At 31.6% G+C, this 21,947-nt stretch overlaps 1 protein-coding gene across 1 annotated transcript in view; it reads right to left on the reverse strand.

Moving 5' to 3' along the window:
- Positions 1-15,115, reverse strand: part of LOC126777159 (inactive dipeptidyl peptidase 10) — a 184,045-nt gene extending 168,930 nt beyond the window's left edge. The window contains exon 1 of the mRNA XM_050500092.1: positions 14,858-15,115. Within this exon, the coding sequence (XP_050356049.1) occupies positions 14,858-15,115 (258 nt within the window). The remainder of the gene's footprint in view (positions 1-14,857) is intronic.
- Positions 15,116-21,947: the final 6,832 nt, after the last annotated feature.

Below are 21,947 nucleotides of genomic sequence, written 5' to 3' on the forward strand. Positions count from 1 at the left end.
GTAACAATAAAAAAATGACAGGGAAATCCCGAAATTTGTTACTTATGCTCATGTTTTTACTTTATAAATATAATATATTGTTTCCGTATTCAATACAAATAATGACGTCATATTATTTATGATTTAAAAAATCCAACCAAAACCAAAATGCGCCATTTCTATAAACTGACAGACTTATGGTATAAATTCTCATACAAAAATAATCATCACAAAAACAGTACGTATATAATACAAAACAAATGGCCTCTTAATAAAAATACTAATATCGCGAATGTGAGTAAAATGATGTTCGTTATAAATCATTTGCGACGCATGTGTCGTGTCCTTCGACTAATACTCGGGTTTTAGCGGGCTTTATAACATCGGCGACAAACAGTACACTTTTTATATGAAGTTAGTCAGGTAAATGGCCTAATGTTAAGTGGTTTTATAACCCAGAATGTTGATTTTAAGTCCTGACCAATTTGCCTGTTCGCCTAACTATTTTAAATAAGAAAAAAAAAAACCAGGCGGGCGTTAGCTCTTTATGGAATACGAGTAAATTAAATTGACTAAGATTTATTTTAAATTTAGAACACCTTTGCAATAACTTCCTTAAATTTAAAACTTTGCCAATTGTAATGTACTGTTTCTGATAAGTTTACTGATTGAATTGATAAATTCTTATTAAAGAGCGTTTTTGTACCTGCGAGTTCATCTATGTGTACATTGTGGTTGCTGCGTAGTTGCGGCGAATCAGTAAATAGCCCATAAGTATCTTAATATCAATATTAATGTCATTGCCTATCTCGTTGTTCTAGCTCTTAGTTTAAAGCCGCGGGCTATAAAATTTATTGTGTTTTAAGTTAAGAAATACTCAGTAGCAGCTGGTTAGAGAGCTGATAGTTTTTACGCTGCCTTGCCTCGGTAAGCAATTAAAACCATTGGTTCCACACCTGAACTTTATCCTGTCGGATTCCCATCGGATTATAAGAGTAACAGAGAATATTGTACCCCTGTGTTTGCGCTTACAATTGCACACTATAATAGTTGCGCTGTTTACCCATCTTCAATTGATATTGCCGTAACCTAAATCGTTCAAGAGGATATCAATATCATAAACTTAATCTTTAAAAACATTTATGTATAGACATAACATAGTCATTATATAAATATATATATTGTAATAATTTTGTCAGTATCATACAAGCTATAAACATTATTGCTATTAATAAGCACCCTATCAAATAACCTTATTAATGCGTTAGAATTATGATCAGAAAATAAATACGTGCGACCAAAAAGATGTTTATGGATAATTAATAATTTATAGCCGCTTAAAGCGCTGTCTCACATGAAGATGTATGTTCTTAAATCGAACGCTTATATCCATTTTGTACGCTCTACATGATTTCCAGGAACACGATTATACTGAATTGTTTACGATTCATCTTTGTAGCTATGTGTATGTGTGCAGTATCTTGGATTATTACCGCAGTCCCATATTCGAGTAGACAGCGCTTTACGGAGTCTGAGCACGTAAGCCCTTAACAAACCGCGGCACACTGTTGGGCATAAACTGACTTGAGTGCATGTATTACTAATAAAGACTGAAAATATGCGCCAGATGTTATTTTTTTATTTATTATCTATAATAATATGATTGACTCGTTGTTCTTGTAGCTTGAAAGGCTGTTGTCCCTGAAGTTTTGAGACCATGAACTGATTCGGGCTAATAAAGATTAATGGGTTTTTGATAATGTATTTTCAGCTCACTTTCACTGGTGTCTGGTGGTCTGGCTAGGTACCACCCACTCAGATATTCTACCGCAAAACAGAAGTACTTGGTATTGTTGCGTTCCGGTTTGAAGGTTGAGTGAGCCAGTGTAATTACAGGCATAAGGGACATAACATCTTAGTTCCCAAGGTTGGTGGCGCATTGGCGATGTGTGACCACTTACCATAAGGTGGCCCATATGCTCGTCCACCTACCTATACTATACTATAAAAAAGCTGTTAAGTGTAAGTCCTGTTAATATCCCACTGCCTGGCTAAGGCTTCATCTCCCTTGAAGGAGAATGTTTGGAGTTTATTCCAACACGCAGCTCTAATGTAGGTTAGTGGTTACATATGTGACAAAATTTCAGTGAAAATAGACACATGCAGGTTTCCTAGCTAGCTTTTCCTTCACCATCGTGTACGAGATGAATTATAAACACAAATTATGCACATGAAAATATATTGGTGCTTGTCGGGGTTTGAACCTATAATCGTCGTTTAAAATTTACGCATTCTAACACCTAAACCATCTCGGCTTTTCAAATAAAATCTTTAATTATACGAACAGACAGTTACTTAAGTTTATGTAGACGCTTAGTTTAATTAGTCTTTGAAATCGAAAGTTTTTAATCCTGGTCTATTGCTTCTAGATACGCTTTTTCAATTTACATTCATATTTATGGTTTTAGTTCAGTATTTTCTATTCAGCTTTCTATTGGTGCTATTAAATTCTGGTTGCGTAACCAGAAATAGTCTTATTAATGAACTGAAGGCATATTTTTTAAACCATTTACGTTAAACGGATAATACCAAATTTAGTTGCGTTTGCGTATATATATATATATATATAAATATTTCCCACATTTGGGTACAGTTCCACTCCTTGCTATAGAAGTGTGAGGTTATATAGACTGTTTATATAATTCAATAAATGGACTACATAATAATAATAAGTTAATAATTTAATATATATTTTTATTTTAAAAATTTATTATTTAAATATTTTCTATGACCTCATTTTGATATCTTTCATAAGAAATATTTACGAGCCGGTTGGCGTGGTTGGTAGATACTTGCCTTTCACGCCGAAGGTTGTACGTTCGATTCCCACCCAGGACATACATTTGTGTGCATGAACATGTCTGTTAGTCCTGAGTGTAATTATCTGTATTAGTATGTATTTACAAAAGTAGTATATGTAGTGTATCAGTTGTCTGGTTTCCATAGTACAAGCTCTGCTTAGTTTGGAATCAGATGGCCGAGTGTGAATAATGTCCCAGGATGTCTCAGGATATTTTTGAGAGTCCGCCTCAAGGCCGCGTTTTAGCAAGGTGTATATACAAAGACTAAAAACAAATAATAAAAATAATACAAAATGTAAATTGTGTGTTCGTTTAAGATATTCATATTCAAACCATTATCTTTCTTTTATTATATAAGTGCATACGTTTTATATTTGGAAGCATAGATCGTTATCATAAAGACATTTCTCTAACATTAGATTGTATTTTTATAGCAATTCAACAAAAGTTTACGGGAATTTTATAACCATGTCATAATCATTAAGTTCCTATCTATGCAGATGGCTGTACACTTTTACGCCACGCGAGTCTTTTAACGTCTTCACATAATGCGATGTGTTGTGGAGAGCTACTTATCTTAAATTTAACTTTGGTTTATATGGCTAAAACACCTGCTGTATCGTCTTTATTTAACTACTTCGTTGGTCTAGTGGCTAGATATAAGGCTGCAGATCTCGAAGTCCTAGTTTCAAATCCCAGGTCGGGCCGATAAAAAGTTATTATTAAGTTTATTTAAGATATTTGTCAGCCGAAGATTCTTAGAAGCAGCTCTGAGTTTGGAAGTAGGAACTGTGTACACTCCCATTTCTCGGAAAGCACATAAAAACCGTTGGTCCAACACCTGTACTCACTCCGGTCGTGTCGGATTGCTGTCCCATCGGATTATGAGTGTGAGGAAATAAAGAGTACATCTATGTTTGTGCAAAACAGCGACAGCATAAATCTTTTATAGATTCACTCAATTCACAGAATAAAATTCATATTTTACATTTACGAAGTCGTATGGGCACACAGTAACTAAAATTAAATTAAATTCAATACATTTGGAAGCAATATGTAAATTATTACGTAATGAAATTACGCTCACCGTTTCAATTAATATATTAATTAAAATAATTATGAATTATACGCAAATGCAAAGAATGCTACTAATATCATTTTTATTTTATTTTTTATTTTGTTACCTTGTTTGTAACCGATTCAAAAAATTATCTTATCTTATGGTAATATACTATTTGGATGCGTGTATTCTTCAAAAGTTATAATTATTATGGTCAAAAATTCACGACCGTTTTCTGCAATGTGTTTCGAGTTTGCTCTTACAGCTATTAAGGTGTTTAGTTTCGAACCGATGCTAGATTTTTGACAATCAATAAGCAAGTGCAATGCTCCTATTTGATGTTTTTTTATAGAATAGGAAAGCGGACGAGCATATGGGCCACCTGATGGTAAGTTGTCACCAACGCCCATAGACATGGGTATTGTAAGAAACGTTAACCATCGCTTACATCACCAATGCGGCACCAACCTTGGGAACTAAGATGTTATGTCCCTTGTGCCTGTAATTACACTGGCTCACTCACCCTTCAAACCGAAACACAACAATACTATGTACTGCTGTTTTGCGGTAGAATATCTGATGAGTGGGTGGTACCTATATAAGTATATATATAAGTAACAGTTAGGGTGCATTTAAACAAGGCTAATAACCGACCCATACCAATATTGGCTAAATATCGACAATCCACTACATTGTATGGCTTTAAAGTGATTGATCAAAGCCAATCCAATGAAATAGAACGATTTCTAGCACAAAAAAGAAGAAAACCTCATATATAGGCTTACGTGTAAATTACATTACATTTTTCATTCGACTGGCTTAATGTTTTGGCTTCGAGAATTGTCCCGGATATTTCTTTCGTGTAAATCGTGGAGTTTGATACTTAGAAAATGAATTATGTCATAATATGTAAAAAAATTTTTGCATTTATTATTTTGATTTTAATAAATAACAGAAATAATAAATTAATACATGTTTATTTTTATAAATTAAATCTAATTATAACTGATTCAACGATATTGCTAGTATTATTAAAATGGTTTATCTGCGCAGACCTCCCATCTGTGCCTATTTGAATTTTATTTTCGTTGCACTATATCTATTTACATGTAAATTTTATGTATGTAATTAATTACTCACAGTAATTATATATATTCTAATTTACATTACGCCAGTGTTAAACAATCGTGTATCCCGCACCATTAAAGTTTAGCGAAACTAGTCAATATGTATTTTATATCTTAAACCAATAAGGCAAGTGTTTATAACCATAAAAAATATGTCACAGAGAAAAATCCCCTTAAATATTGCACGTCGATAAAATATTTGCTGCGTTGTATCCCAGTTTTATAAACGCCTTTTTTTGTTGACTATGAGTTGCGTTTGTGTTAAAACGAGGATTAGACCTGCGTATATCGTTTTATACAAAATGTTGGGTATGAGTACCTCAGTAGTGTGAGTGTACACTCACTATACTATGTAAAAGTAAAACACACATATATACCACCTGCATCACCAATAAAATTTAACCAAAATCCTCTGATCAATATAGAAACATTACACTTACTTATTATTTGACAAATTAGAAACTATCACTGATTCGGAAATACCATAAATTTTCCACTGTTGGGCTAAGACTCTCACGTTCTAAGGTTTATAGGTTATTCCACTATGCTTCTCCAATGCAGGCTGGTGGCTATACAAGTTGTAATGCTTATTCATCACCACACAATATGAATAATTACAAATGAAGAACATGGAAATTTATTAGTGCTTGTCCGAGTTTGAACCCGCAATGAACGGTTAAGATCTACGTATTCTCGCCACTGGATAAGCTCGGCTTGGATAAGAATACAATAAGCGTCATAGTGCATACTATAGGGTTACCTCTGTCTGATGTCATTATTGATTTCATTAAATGTATGTGAAAGCTAACATATGTTTAGTAGTACTTGATAAGGTTTTTAACGGTTAAAGACTTAATAAAAGTAACAAAAATTTTAAAAGTGCACTTTTTAGATGTTATATGCCGAACTCAAATAAAAGCTTTACGTTGAAATGCGGGATTCTCGTCCGCCATATTGTATTTCTCGTTACGTCATATGCTCGGAGCACTAACTATACGTCATTAAATAAAAATCAGGTATCTTAAAAATTTTGTTACAAAGCTAAGCTTAAGTACATATACTTAAATAATCGTATCGGAAATATGTTCACAAAGTAGGCACTTATTTATTTAAACTTTATAATAAGATATACTTTATCAAAATGCACTAGTTTTATTTCAGAGACGAAATAACTGAGCGCACGTATCGTACATGAAAGTCGGGAGTTGAAATCTGGAAAAGCATTACTGACTTTGAAGACATCAACTCACTCAAAGATACGTATGTATCAAAAAGGGTGTCTTTCAGGGATCAAATATAGGTCCTTTCTTACTTCTCGTCTACATAAATGATCTGCCAATGTATTGTTTGGTGAAAATTCATCATTGTATTTTAAAGTTGACAGCAAGCATTAATGACGATGTACATAATGTATTATATCTGATATAGTGTTAGTATATAATAAATAAACTGGATAAGTAGCAGTAGTATTAAGCGCCAAAAAGTTTAAGCGTGTTGCGTTTATTTTATCTAAAGTAAGATGACAAAATGTTTAGCTGTTATTACACTTTTATTACAGAATAGGTAGACAAGCATATGGCCAACCTGATGGTAAGTGGTTACCAACGTCCATAGACATTGGCATTGTAATAAATTTTAACCATCGCACATTTTTACATCGCCAATGTACCACCAACCTTGGGAACTAAGATGTTATGTCCCTTGTGCCTTTAATTACACTGGCTCACTCATACTTCAAACTGGAACACAACAATACCAAGTACTGCTGTTTGCGGTAGAATATCTGATGAGTGGGTGGTACCTAACCAGACGAGCTTGCACAAAGCCCTACCACCAGTAAAATTATTATGCTACAGTATATTTTTACGAATTATTATAAATTATATTATTCAACATTTGTCATGTCATCACAGGTAGACTCCGCTAATTCTTATATATTTATATATTCTTCTTATATCTAATTAGTATATATTTCGGTTATTTTCATAAACTGTCTTATAGTATATATATTTTAGGGTTATACTTCAGATATAAAAACTGCACCATTCATTTTATTCTTAAAATGTTTTAAACAATGTAATAATAATTACGGTAGCTTTAAAATATTTCTGATGTAATAGAATCTACAATACTCGTATCATTTTAAATTTAACAATGAATTAATTTAAATTGAAGCGCATGTTAAACAACTATTAATATTGAAAACATGTTATTTTGTAAATGATATTTAATACATTTGTTATTATTCGATGATTTTTATGTTGTATGTACAAATTTGATTGATGAAAATGTAGTAAGTAACAGCCTGTTAATGTCCTACTGCTGGGCTAAGGCCTCCTCTCCCTTTTAAGGAGAAGGGTTGGTAGAATACACGTGGCAGAATTTCAATGTAATTAGATACATGCAGGTTTTCTCACGATGGTTTCACCGTCAAGCACGAGATGAATTATAAACACAAATTAAGCACATGAAAATTCAGTTGTGCTTGCCTGGGTTTGAACCCACCATCATCGGTTAAGATTCACGCGTTCTAACCACTAGGCCATCTCGGCCTATGAAAATGACTAAATAACTTCATATTTTTCTGCCGGTTCTTTTTGTTTGAATCTACATTTTGAGCCGTTGTTAGTTTTAAATTTATTATAATTTGTAAACAGTTTTTTATTAAGTTTTAAATTTATTAAAATTGTAAATTTAAAATAATTTTGTAAAATGGTGATTAATAATAATTTCTTGTGAAGAATGTAAAGACTTACAAATACTTATAAGTGTTTTTGTTTAACATTTCAATATTTTTATTAAGACTGTCCACATACATCCTTATAAAACAAGTTAAGAACTGTTAGTAATCATCTCATTATGAAATGCTCTGAAATAATCGAAATGTTTGCGGACATCGTCCCCTACGCTCGTTACATAATCATACCATGTGACCATAGTGCCGAAATATGCCGATATATGCCGAGCATTCAGTCTATAAATAACATAAATTATGATCTATTTGCTTATAATATAATGTTACATAAATAGAATATGACGTACAATGAAGCGTATTATAATATAGGAGCTATGTATGTAAATCAGATTCATTATACTAACCGAAGATTGAAGGTTCAAAGCCAGGTAAACGACATGGAACATATTTCAACCCATTCTATTCCAAGTAAGTGAAAGTTGAAGACACGTCGATAAATACAAGTCTTTTATTCCTTTTATCTTTCAGGACTTTTAATTTGATACATATATCTTTTTCATTAGTATTATTGTACCTATTCCAAAAGGTTATTCAACCGAAATTAAGTTGATTTTCGACTCAAAAAATCTAATAAACTATTTAAATGGTATCTAATAAACTAAATAAATGGTAGGAATTAAAAATTTTACTGACCTTTTTTTTTCAACATCACCAAGATTGATTGAAGCATTGTTGAAGTTAGGGGGTAGAGTGAAATGGTATTTCAAAGTTTGTTGGAATAATCAATAAGTAGTTATGCGGCAAAATAAATTTAATATATATTGCCGAGTTTATACGGCTGCAGATCTCAAGGTCCCGGATTTGAATCTCAGGTCGGGTCAGCAAAAATATATTTGTTTTTCTGCCAAAAAAATCTGTGTAAAGCAGCACGAATTAACGTTAGTATGTTATGTTTTTATGATACTCATATAGCAAACAAAACAGTTGTATCTTTAATCTTGCAGATTGCTGTTCCATTCTACGATTTTTTTATGTATAAGTGACAAACGGACAAGGTGCTCATCTGATGGAAGATGGTAAGGAATGAGATTAGGATGCCCCTCTATTTGCACATGTGTGCACTGTTATATCTCCAGTGCAGTGGCTACTCCTTGACATTGAATGCTGTGACGACGTGAAATTCGTTTAGGTAATTATAAATATATACATCAAAAGTTATCAAGCTTGTATATTAAACAAAAATAAGCTACAGTCATATGTTAATGTACCAAGCTTCATGAATCAGAGGGACCGTTTAATAAATGATTATCCAAGCCGACCCAAGAAGCACTGTTTTTCGCATCTTGCCTGCAGGAGAACTGCCATGGATGGCAGTTGCCTTTTTAGAGGTATATCCAGCAGTAAGACATTTTATTATTATTATTATTAATTCTCCACAGACTAATCGTTCATACTCTTATTTTATCTTAATTTTTACATTTTTTATATATATTATTATTTGTATATTTATGTATACTAATACATTAACTAATTCAGTAGAAAATTGATGAACTATTTTGTTCTTACTGTTACTAGTCAAATGACTTTTTATTTTTTTATTTAAAATAGGTTGTCAAATTGGCAAATTGGTCACCTGATGGTAAGTGGTCACCTCCACACATAGACATATGATGCACTGCAAAAACTATTATCCATCTCTTACTTCGTTAATGCGCCACTAAACTTGGTAACCAATATATTATGACGCTTGTGCCTGCCACTGGGACTCGGACTCTTTAAAAGGTATTTGTGAGTAGGTTCGGTCCACAACAACATAAGTATTTCTATTTAGCGGTAGAATATATGGTGAGTAATAGGAATCTACCTAGACGGGCTTGCACAGATAGGTAGCACCAAGTAACGTATTATATTGATAACTCTTTTACCCATTAAAGAGTAGTTACGAACTTTAAATGGTAGTTTAAAAGTAATGATTTGTTCTATCTCACATTGTTCGATTTCCGTAATTTTTCCACTGATTATTATGCAGAGCTGATAATAGTCTCGAGTTTACGTAAAAAGTATCCTATCGCCATACGCCATAAAGGTTTTTTTCATGATATACGTATATTTCAATGATATAAGTTTCTCATTGTTACTCATAGTGGTAAATATCTAACGCTACTAAGTATAAAATTTTTATCTTTTCAGAAGACAGATAAAATAAAGTAAAAAATAAGTTATATTAAATTACCAAAAGTTTTCTTGATACAATTAGTATCATGCAAACAGAAACTTTATATTTTACATCATAATGGTGACTGCACCTCCTGAATAATCTCCGGCAACCTCTCAAGATATGCACAAGTATATGGGTAAACACAGTTGCACTCTACATTCTCTCACTCTCATAATCTGATGGGACGTCAATCAAAAAGAACCGCAAAGACTTGGCCGTCTTCTATTATAAAACAGAGCTGGTAGCTGTTGATTCTCTCTCTGTAAATTGATCCAAATATTGGTAAATACCAACAAACTGACGATTTTATATTAGCCTTGGTTTGTGTTAGGTTGACGTTGGCACAAAACACAACACAAAAGTTTATATTCAAGGAACCACATGACTATTTTATATTTATTGGATACTATGGAATGGATCCTTTGTTTGCGTAAAAGAAAATAGGTCTATTCCAATTTGCTGTTTAGAAATTCTTTTGTAAGCCAACTGTGCGTAAAATTGAATGAAAAGTTGAACATAATGAGATTTGCTTAGAAATAACGCGTGACCAACTCTGAATAGGGATTTCATTATAATTAGCTAATATTTCTAAAATATTTTGAATTCAAGAAGTTAATTTGGAGAAATTAACTTATTTAAGAAATTAACTTATTTGCATAAGTTATAACTAATATAATAAATGCGAAAGTGAGTTTGTTTATTTGTTGGTTTGTTACGTTGACACGCTGTAACTACTCAACCAATAATCATGATATTTTGCAGGAAAGGACAAAGGATAGTTAACACCTACACAAAACTGCCCCCCCCCCCGCTATCGCCGAGGGCAGAAACTATTCATCCAATATGTTTAGCTGTGTCCCGTACCCGTAACGCTTTCCATTAGGAATATACACGCCCGTTTCATACGTTTATAGTTACTTCATTTCTGAAGGTCGTGGCGTGGCATTATATAGCCTATAAAATTCTTCAATAAAAGTGCTGTATAACGCCAAAAAGAATTTATCAAATTGGACTGGTAAATAGTTGTCTTCTGTTTTGTAATATAATTATGGATATTATTTTTGAGTGGTACTCAATTCGTTTAGGATGTTGTTTTGATAAATATTGAAACTGATGTTAAAGTATTACACTAATATTAAAGACTTTATAATAATGATACGAGAATTAGTAAAATTGAAGACAACAATACAACACAACTACATACAATACAACTGTGTCATGTAATTCGTTTTAAATGCCTGGCTTACAAAGCGCTAGTTGCTAGAAAGTTGACAGCTCCTAGCATTGAGTACTCGTATGTCAGTAGTTCGGCTTGCCTCGACTATTTATATGACGATGGTATGCAAGTTGTGCGCTTGAAAAGTACTGGGATCCCTTCGTGACTGACTGACTTCGTGATTTTCTGCCAAACGCGTTCGAACGAGTGACGTACGATTAACTGTCTCGCAGATCACGATCCGAATGGTGAAAAAGACGAGATAAACAAAAATTTTGAAGTTATGGAATGTCAAATACTTGGTACGGGTAACTCATATAATAAGTGCACAGGGAAGTTGCTGCATTGTAGCTACTGCGTAGAACGACTCGTATGCTGGCTCGCACTGTGTAAACCAAGCATTACATTCGAAAACCTTGGGATCAAATTCAGGCCAGAACCATTAAATTTAAGTGTCAAGATATGTATTTATAACTCATCTCGTACTACAGGTATCGGAGTTCCAGAAGGCCTCTTTAAACAGATGTTTTGGCCAAGCAATGGGGTATTTATGGTACAGCAATCGACGGGTTATAACTATTACAAATCCGGGTTGTAAGACCATATCTAACGTTGATAGCTTGACAGATTTAAGATATGAATTGTTAGACAACAATTCTTCTCTTTGTATGTAATCTCAATTATCTTTTATATCACACAATAATATCACTATTTGATGGTTAAAATGTTGGTGATGCTGTTTTATGGGAAGCAGTAACTCTCTTAGTATTGGTCTTTTCAAATTGACTGTGTTTTACTTTTACTCCAATGCTTTGAAAAGCAAGTAAAGCGTTCGTCTTACATCTCATCTTATTACGGTTGAGTTGGTGTTGCTTTGAGTAAGGAAATAGAGAATATACCTGTATATGTTCTGAGCACTTAATCTCTCATGAGGATGCTGTAACCAGAAACTATTCGGAGAACTTTAATCACAATCAATCTGCATTTGATATTGAATTGATTTGCGATATAAAATATCGGTTTACTAAAAATATTATAATTACACAAGCGTATGACTACGGCAAACGAGACGAATTAAAGTCGAAGCTTCATGAATTTCAGTTAGGTGAATCGATTTCACGGCTGTCTGCCCGCCTCAGGTTTGTGGGGTTCCGGGACATGTTCAGGAATGTGTTACGTTGTTTCTAATACAATTATTTATTATATGTGTTTAGGAATAAATATTGTATATTTTAGAATGAAATCTGATATTAAAGATTGTTCACAGCATTTTTATAACACTACCTAATAAGTTACCTAATAACTAGTAAGTTTTTTGCTGGTTTTTCTTGATAAAATCTACATTACGAACCAGTAGTAGCTTGAAATTTAATATAATCCTGTATAATAATATGATGATGATGAATCCTTGTACATAAAGTATATTTTGATTTAGGATTTCTGGCATACCTCGCATTATATCATTATTTTTGTCGCCAATAAGGTTTTACCTATTTGACGTTGAACCTTCAATGCGATTTCACAATATCCAGTAACTATGTATTTTTATGTAGATTTATCGTGATCGCTTTAGTATATAAACAACCTATTGAACTGTCCACTCCGACAAAATGATGAAGCGTTAGACATATGGAATAATGTGCAATGTCATGTGTTGTGGTTTTGCTATTATTTCGTAGTCATTGGTCGCCATACTTAAAAAGAATACAACCATGTCAATAATAAAAAAAACTATTTAATAGTATGTCGATATTATTCATTCCAATACTTAGCAATATCAATATAACCGCAAGTAGCGGGCTAATTAATATGTTTTCTTCTATTTCAATAAAAAACTCAATAAAGTTAAAGTTTTTATTATTATTATTAAAGTAAGCGAAGAATGAAGTACTCAGTGTTGGCTAAGGAAACTATTTTACCCGTATTATAATCAAAGTGCTATTATTATAGCAATTTAAGTAGGCGTATTGGTTCAGTGTATTGTTTTCGCAAGTGTATAATGCTGTCTTATTTCTTTTAGTGCCATAAACGTGTTTTCTTTTTTTATGTTTAATGTCTTAAAACTATCTTGTTATATCACTTAAAGTTTAGCTATACATGATGGATAAGTATAAAACCAGTACGATTCGTTTATTTTAATAAAATCCGATCGGATCGTATATCGTGTTTACCTTTTTTTTCTTATATTGTCTGCATCTGATGATTCTTTTTGCGTTGGGCTTAGTATATGCCGTTATCTTAATTTTATTGATATTTGTTGTCTTTACTTTCTTAAGTTTTCATTTGAAACATCGCACGGTAATTATCCATTAATATTTATAAGAAACTACTTAAATTAATATAATGAAAGGTGTTCAGGTTTTAGGTAACATTTCTGTTAAGTCATAGTATAAGCGAACTCAATTCAAAAACGAATCAAATCTTATTCAAATCCGTTCAGTACTTTTTTCCACACACTTTTCTCAAAAAGTTTACCGTTTATAATTTTAGTTAGATTTAATTTACATAATATACCAAAAATATTAGTAATGTTACAAATATAAAAGATACGGTTCAATGCAAGCACCTGTGTAAACCAGGATTGTAGGTTCTAACCCGTAAGCAACACTGAGTTTTCATTTGGTTGTTTTTTATATGTAATGTATCTCATTGTTGGAGAAAGAAGAAAATATTACCTTTATGTGTAGAATGAAATTCTGACACATCATTGTATTCACCGACCAACACAGTAACAGCACATTGGAATAAATTCCAAGCTAAAGAAAACGTGACCTTTGCATCGAGTGGAACATTTTGGGCTCTTTACTAAGCAGTTTTTATTGTCTCCTGTAAATTCATGTTATCTGCGAGAGCAAAGTTTTCCCTGCAGAGCCACGATATAGGGGCCCGGAAGTAAACAGATTAGCACATTACAAACACAATAAAATAAACATCTATTTTGATACATATATAATTCTATGTTCCTACATATTCTTAGCTATGTAATATAACGATACGGGTAGTCAAATAACAGTAACAGCCTGTGAATGTCCCAATGCTGGACAAAGGCCTCCTCTCCCTTTTTTAGGATAAGGTTTGGAGCTTATTCCACCACGCTGCTCCAATGTGGGTTGGTGGAATACACATGTGGCAAGTACGAGGTGAATTATAGTCATAAAGTAAGCACATGAAAATTCAGTGGTGCTTGCCGAGTTTGAACCCACGATCATAAGTTAAGATTCACGCGTTCTTACCACTGGACCATCTCGGCTTACCTCAAATAACTATTATAATTATTATATCTAGTTGTGAGGTAGAACACTTGAAAAGGCTGCTGTGATTTGATTTGGGGCTCTTTAGTTTTGTGAATTGGGTTTGAAAACAACTAAAAGTGTTGAAATTAATGTAACGTTTATTATTCTATTACGTTAATACTTTATTTTGATGATAAATAATGTTGTGGTTTGTAAAATTAAATATGCCTATGAATCAAACGTGGGGCATGATTCAACTATTCTCAAGACTCTCACTCACTAATAACCCTTATAAATATTAATTATTTTATTAAATAATTATAGATACTGTTCCTATCGCGTGAAATAGTTTTTAATGATTTTGATGTTCTTCGTTACAAAATTATATATTAGTATAATATATTGCCTATATAATATTGTAATGCTTTTGCTGTTCGTATTCTATTCGTAATATTATAGTGAACCTACCTCTGGATTTATTGTTGGAGGCATCACGATTTTCTTCTGAGGCGGAGATCGCAACACCACATTTTCATCTCGTATGATGATCTGTGGTTCCATAGCCAGTAATTTCTTCTTGCACTCTTGCATTTGCAAGCACTCCTTGTCTTTTTTTGACAGAACCGATTCAGATGATGCATGTTTTGATGTATTTTTACTCGATAATTTTAAACTGTCTATCGACGCTGTTATTTTTCCACTCTCCTTACCGTTTGATGACGCCATGATTGATTTGAACTTTGGGGTCTCACAGGGTTCAAGTTTATGTCATGTTTTATTACATAATTATATTAATGAATTGTTTTAATTGAAATGTCAGTCATCGTTCTAAATAGTTAACACAATGTTAGCTCAAGAGGAATTTAAAATTTCAAAAGTATTGTGTTTTTTAAATGTAATCTTAGGTAAAGAATTGCTTATTATATTTGTCTGTGTTTGCGTTAACAGAGGTGAAACTAATTTCATTAAAGATCGAACATTAAACAGTTTCTCGGCACGAACTTAATTATTCAATAAATCAACAATATCGGCACCTAGCATTCCTCGATCGCTAACAAAAGTTTAATTTATTGGAGAAATGATTTACCATTGCCTTGTGCTGCTACATATTATAATCAAAAATTGATTTATTCAATTACGAAATCATATATAATATAAACATGGCAACTCACGCTGAAATAGTTACGATAGAATTGTAGCGAAATTTTCATTGATATTATATGTGCGAATGTTCCAATAATTATGACATATTAAATGATTTGTTTATCAAAACATCTTCAATATTAAAAATGTGTCTACAAAAATAAAAAAAGATTTATCGAGATTCACCTTTTTCTTGTGAACGTTTATACTCAACTTTTGATGTAAGAATGAAAATAAATATTTATTTTAGTTTGAGTCTAGTTATTTTTTATCTTATATATTTTACCGGACATGTTAGAACGTAAACAATTATTACACTATCCATCGGTGAGTATTGAGTGGCCTTGATAATATGAAAACATTATAAGCAGAAGCGAATCTTTAATGACCTTCTTCAGATTATACTTTTTCTAATTTTTATTTTAAAAAGCTGTGATAAAAGTAAAATAAAAATACTTTGTTATAACAGTACGCAGTATGTTTCTGCTGGCTAAACGCATCTTATCTTGTTTAAGAAAAGATTATAATATATTCTATTTCAATGAAAGTTGTTTTCATTTTGTTTTTGCAAACATAAAGAATAATATCTTTTATTTTATAATTTTTTTAGTAGGCAGTTTTTGGTTTCATTTTTTTGAAAAATTTAAGAATTGTTTTTCAACGAAAGTCTATCGCTCACCGAAATTCTCGAATTCATTTAGCTAAATAACAATAGGACAGCGACCGAATCTTACCGTTTGTTATTTTATTTATACACTAAAATAATAAAGAAACACTGAAATCCACTAAATTATTTCTCTGATAAATATTCGTACATAACAAAATTTAAATATTATATTTTTAAAATAAATCCATACGGCGTGTATATACGTAAATGATATTCTTAATAAGGACACGGGTGACCTGTTCGGCGGTCGGCGACAGACTGACGGCGTGTTCAACCCCGGGAGACGCCCTGGGGTGGTAAAATCCTGAATTATTTTACTATATACGAAAAGAACAAGCGAATTATTCGTTTTCGTTGTGGTTGGACGATATTGTTGTTTGTTAGATATCTGTTTTCTATAGACTTTAGGGATTTTATGACAGATCAAAGAAGGGGTTCGTAAGTATTAAATATCGCTGTTTGCTATCATTTTATTGTTGTTTATTTTTTTAAATATTTTGTAAACATTATATTTAACGATCATTTTAATTTCTATATTATTAAAAAGACTTCGATTAAATAACTAATTTAATAGTTGAGAATGAAACCCCTGAAAAAATTTGCGGGTAATTTTATATGTATAGTTTTTGTGTATAATTTAAGATAAATCGATTATAATGGTCAAAAATAGTTTGGGGTGTCTGTACAAACTGTTAAAGGTGATATTTCACACAGAGCTCGTACATAAGCTGCTAATCATCAACGAAGAGCAATTTAATACAATTAATGTTATTTGTAAATTTGATAATTTCTAGCCACACGTCACAATTATTTTGTCCTTGTCTAACCGCTTCAATCAATGTATTTTATTTATTTATTTCACTCTCATCTTAAAAGTTTCATCGAAAAAAATCATAGAGAATTAATAATATTATTTTTAAAAGGCATTTATCTAAGCGATCCTTTTCATTTTGATAACTTAGCATGTAAAAGATCTTAAGTGTTATAACGATAACGAAACTTGAAATTCTGAGCCGTAATCAGTTGATTACAATTTTTTATATTATATTCTACTTTTAATTACACTTAAATATATATATACGTAAGCGATAGAAAAAACGTTTGATTATGTATTATAAGATATATAAGACATAAATTTTAATTTTAATATGCATAGGCAGTATACGTGTTAGGACAAATAATATAAAAAATAATGGATATTGTATTTTAATTTACCTTGCTTCAAGCTTATTTTAAAAATTATTTTAACTTATATAGACATTTAAAAGTTGACACTAAAACTAGATTTTTAAAAAGAGCTCACTAAAAAACAATCGATTCCATTTTACATAATTAATTCCATTTTTCATAATCTGCGTCCAAATATATTTGGGAAACATGTAATGTTTGTCAGATTATTATTATCTTATTAAAATGTTAAAAATAAAAATAAGAATATCTTCAATTTTCTAATTTAATTTTAAATGTCTAAATAATACACGGATTTCTCCAACGAGGGTATGATATAAAATATAATATGATTGAAGTTGAATCTTGTCACGTACTAACCATAAAGTGAGAAACGAAGAAATGAGTCAAGGTAATTGAATTTCAGATTTTTAAGTATTGTATTAATGATTTTTAAGTGTTAATCAATTTTATCTGATAATTAAATAAGATTTCTTTGAGAGTCGATCTCAATGGGGATGGACAGTGAGTAATTAAATGATAATAATCTTAAATGGAGATAACGAATTATTTTGTGATTTTTTTCATTCCTATTTCGAATTAAATGATGTCTCGAGCTATCAGCCAATGTCTCTTGAAATGCTAATTCATGATGATTTTTTCCAGTTAAGTGCTATACGCGGTCTTCTAGATTTCATTAAATATTAAAATTAAATATTTTTTAATTCGCGTTATTAATTCCGCGAGTGTGAATAAAATAGTGATATCATTTGCATGATCATATAAAATTATATTTTATGAATAGCGATATAAAATGTCGATGGCCGTCAATTTATCTCATATCGTATTGAAATGTATGAATAGGCTTTGAGATGCGGAGGCTTTTCTCATTCAGAACTTTTCTTCCAATAGATGATAACTATAGATATTCTCTTAATGGACTTTGAAATTGGCTTTTTCATAAGATTTTATAAATATTATTTATTCGTAGTCGTGTAAATAAATTAGGGTTTAGCTGTTTCCTCGCTTACTATTTTTCGCCCGCGGCTTCGCCTGCGTGTCAAAAGGTGTATGTGTTAGATTAGATTAAGATTACACCTTTTTGTAACCCTGATAACGTGTATGACTCTACTCCACCTGATGGTAAGTGGTGGTAGAGTCCAAACGCGACGACGGCCAGTACAGTCGGGAAGAATGTTCTACTAAGAATGTTAATGTTCTGTTGTTAATGTTTATTTAATCTAAAGAATACAAACAGTTATGACGTATACGAAAATTATTATCACATTAACAACAATCATATACCAATCGAGTCTTCACAAATAATTAAATCAAAAATATATAGCAGTATAATAACAAATAAAAATTAAAATGAAAAATTAGCTAAAATTTTACGGAGTATGACCAAATTAATAAATAATTTTGTACAAAATAATAAATATAGAAATTCTATTCAAGGTGACAATTTATTTAACATTTTATTTTCTTATTATTACGGTTTATACATGATCTTTAAAGGAAGCTGTTGCGTACGTACTTAGATTTAGAAACATCGAACAGAAATTTATTTCGTGTTTGCATGCGAGGACCTCTGATGAATGTATTACTTATTATTTATAATATAAGGTTGAAATTAAATTGAATTGTGTTGATTTAATTAAAATATTATTTCGATTTAATTATTGTAATTTAATATTTAATTTCGAATTAATGAATCTAGTAATTTATAATATGTAAAATCTGTAAAATTGTATTATTGTAATTTTTGTCTTTTTACTATTTATTGTTTTGTATTTATGATCCCTGTTTGGTCGAAATAAATGATTTTATTATTATTATTACTTAATGTGTTGTATTTTTAAGCGAGGGCCATTGAATTGACATTTACTTTTTATAAATGCGTCTAGTATCGTTATAGGACGTTGGGTATGACCTCATATTTATATAATTCGAGTTACATACATGGTTTTTCGCAATTTTTCATTAATTTCATAAGTTTCAATCATGTCATTACGTAGTGAGGTACCTGCGCTGCTCATTGTAGTAACTTAAATACTCTTAATACATAAAGTTGCGGGATTAGAAGTCTTAAACTTTCCATGTGGCCCATTTGCCTTTCCTTCCTTTTAAGTAAAAAGACAGAAGTCTTTATTCCTAAAAGGGAGAAAGTGAAATGGGCCACCTGGTGATAATCTGTTACGTCCACCCCAAAGACTTACTGTTAAATGTATAAAAAAAGTCCTTCTACCAGGTGTACTCTGCTGACATAAGGATTTTAGATTATAAGTCGTTTGTGTCTGTACGTTGTGATATAATGACATGATGTAGACACAAGGGTTCAAACACAATTTTCACTAAAACACAATTAGATATTTAAAGTATGAGATGCTTGTTCTGCGTTCTTATAGCCAAGATGGCCAAGTGGTTAGAACGCACGAATCTTAACTAATGATCGTGGGTTCAAGCCCGGGCAAGCACCACTGAAATTTCGTGTGCTGAATTTGTGCTTATAATTCATCTCGTGCTTGACGGTGAAGGAAAACATCGTGAGAAAACCTGCATGCGTCTGATTTCATTGAAATTCCGCCACATGTGTATTCTACCAACCCGCATTGAAGCAGCTTGGAATAAGTTTTAAGCCTTCTCCTCAAAAGAAAGAGGAGGTCTTAGCCTAGCAGTGGGACATTCACAGGCTGTTACTGTACTGTACTCTCAGCGGGCTAGGTAATGGTGACTAGGTAATGAGAGTAAGCGTTCGTATTAAGAAAGTTTTCTACTAACTTTGAATATAACAAAATGTAATTCATTAAATTAATAATATTCCTTTTTATCTCCCGTTATAAGAAAATCTAAATACTGCAGATATAGTCGGAAGTAATTCATTGATGGGGCAATTTGTAACCGTCCCGAGTGTTGTAATTTCATTGATATGCCTTCCAAGATATTGTGAACTCTAATCAAACGCATTTACAGGGTCCGATGTTATTACGAATTTGCATATTTTTTATATTTTAAGAATACTGGTTTCATCATAAAATAAACGTAAAAGTAAAGTAGTAGCTTCAATTTGTCCCACTGCTGGACTAAGGCCTCCTCCCGTTTGAGGTGAAGGTTTGAGGTTATTACACCACCAATATAGGTTTATGGATACATCACATATGTATATAGAAATTCAGGGAAATTAGATACATGCAGGTTTCCTCACGATGTTTTCCTTCAACCAGCACGAGATGATTTATAAACACGAATTAAGTTCTACAAACTGTGCTTTGCGTTAATAACTATTAAGATGGTAAATCGTAACAAAAAAGAAAAATTATCGTGTAAAACTGAAAGTTGATAAGGAATACTATTTTACATTTAGCAAAACATTACGACGTTTTATTAATTACGCCCAAAAAAAAACCAATAAGACATACATTGAAATATCAAGTAATAAATGTAAAGCTGCTTTGACATGAATAAAAGGATGTCAAGATACATTTTTAAGCATATGCAAGGACTGGATGAAATAGTACACAATGATATCAAAACCAAAAATCCCCTTGACATTGCACAAATATTTAATAAAGTATTCATACAAATAAATCCAAATTGATAAATAATAACAGAATGACCTTAAAAGTAAGCAATACTTTATTTTTGAACCTTGTACCATTAAAGAAATAAAATCAATGGTAACTCTCTCAAAAATATTAATGCGGTTGGTGTAGATTCTATTAATACTAAAGCGTTAAAAGCTGCCGTCGAAGAAATTTCGCCAGCGCTGTGCGATTTAATAAATTTGTCTTTCACCAATGGTACATTTCCTTCAAATCTCATAACGTCAGTAGTAAAACCGCTTCATAAAAGAGGTTGTTTATCCGATGTTAACAATTACCACCCAATTTCACTTGTATCAGTTCTCTCTAAAATATTTGAAAGGGCAATGTATAAGCGAATAGACAGTTTCCTTAGAAAACATAACATTAATGAACAAAATGGTTTTCAAAAGAATAAATCAACTTTACTGGCGGCCTTCGAATTGATGAGGCATATAATAAATATAATTGACAAAGGAAATCCTGCATGTGCTATTTTCTGTGACATGACTAAGGTATTTGTCTACGTTTTTCATGACTTATTATAAAAAAATGTGAACTTTATGGATTACGTGGACTCTGTTATACATGGTTAGAAAGTTATTTAAAAGATATTAAGATTTAAGAAAAATTAAATGACTTGGGTGGTTGAAAAATGTTTTTACGCGGTAAAAGAATTCCAGCAATAAATATTTGACATTTATGTATCAGTTTCATAAATATTATTTAAATGAAGAATTATAATGTAATGAATTTTTTTGTAATTAAGTTGAAATAATTTTAATGTATAATTTAAGTTATAATATTTGCATGTCATAAATATAGTGACTAAACATGTACATTATGTTTAAAGCAAATAAATGGAATTGAATTGGATTGAGCACATGAATATTAAGTGGTGCTTGCTTGGGCTTGAAACCGCGATCATTGGTTAAGAGTCACGAGTTCTAACCGATGATATCTCGGTTTAATAATAATAGTCACACAAAACTACAAATGC

Source organism: Nymphalis io, chromosome 22 (genome assembly GCF_905147045.1).
Source record: "Nymphalis io chromosome 22, ilAglIoxx1.1, whole genome shotgun sequence".
NCBI classification, from domain to species: Eukaryota; Metazoa; Arthropoda; class Insecta; order Lepidoptera; family Nymphalidae; genus Nymphalis; species Nymphalis io.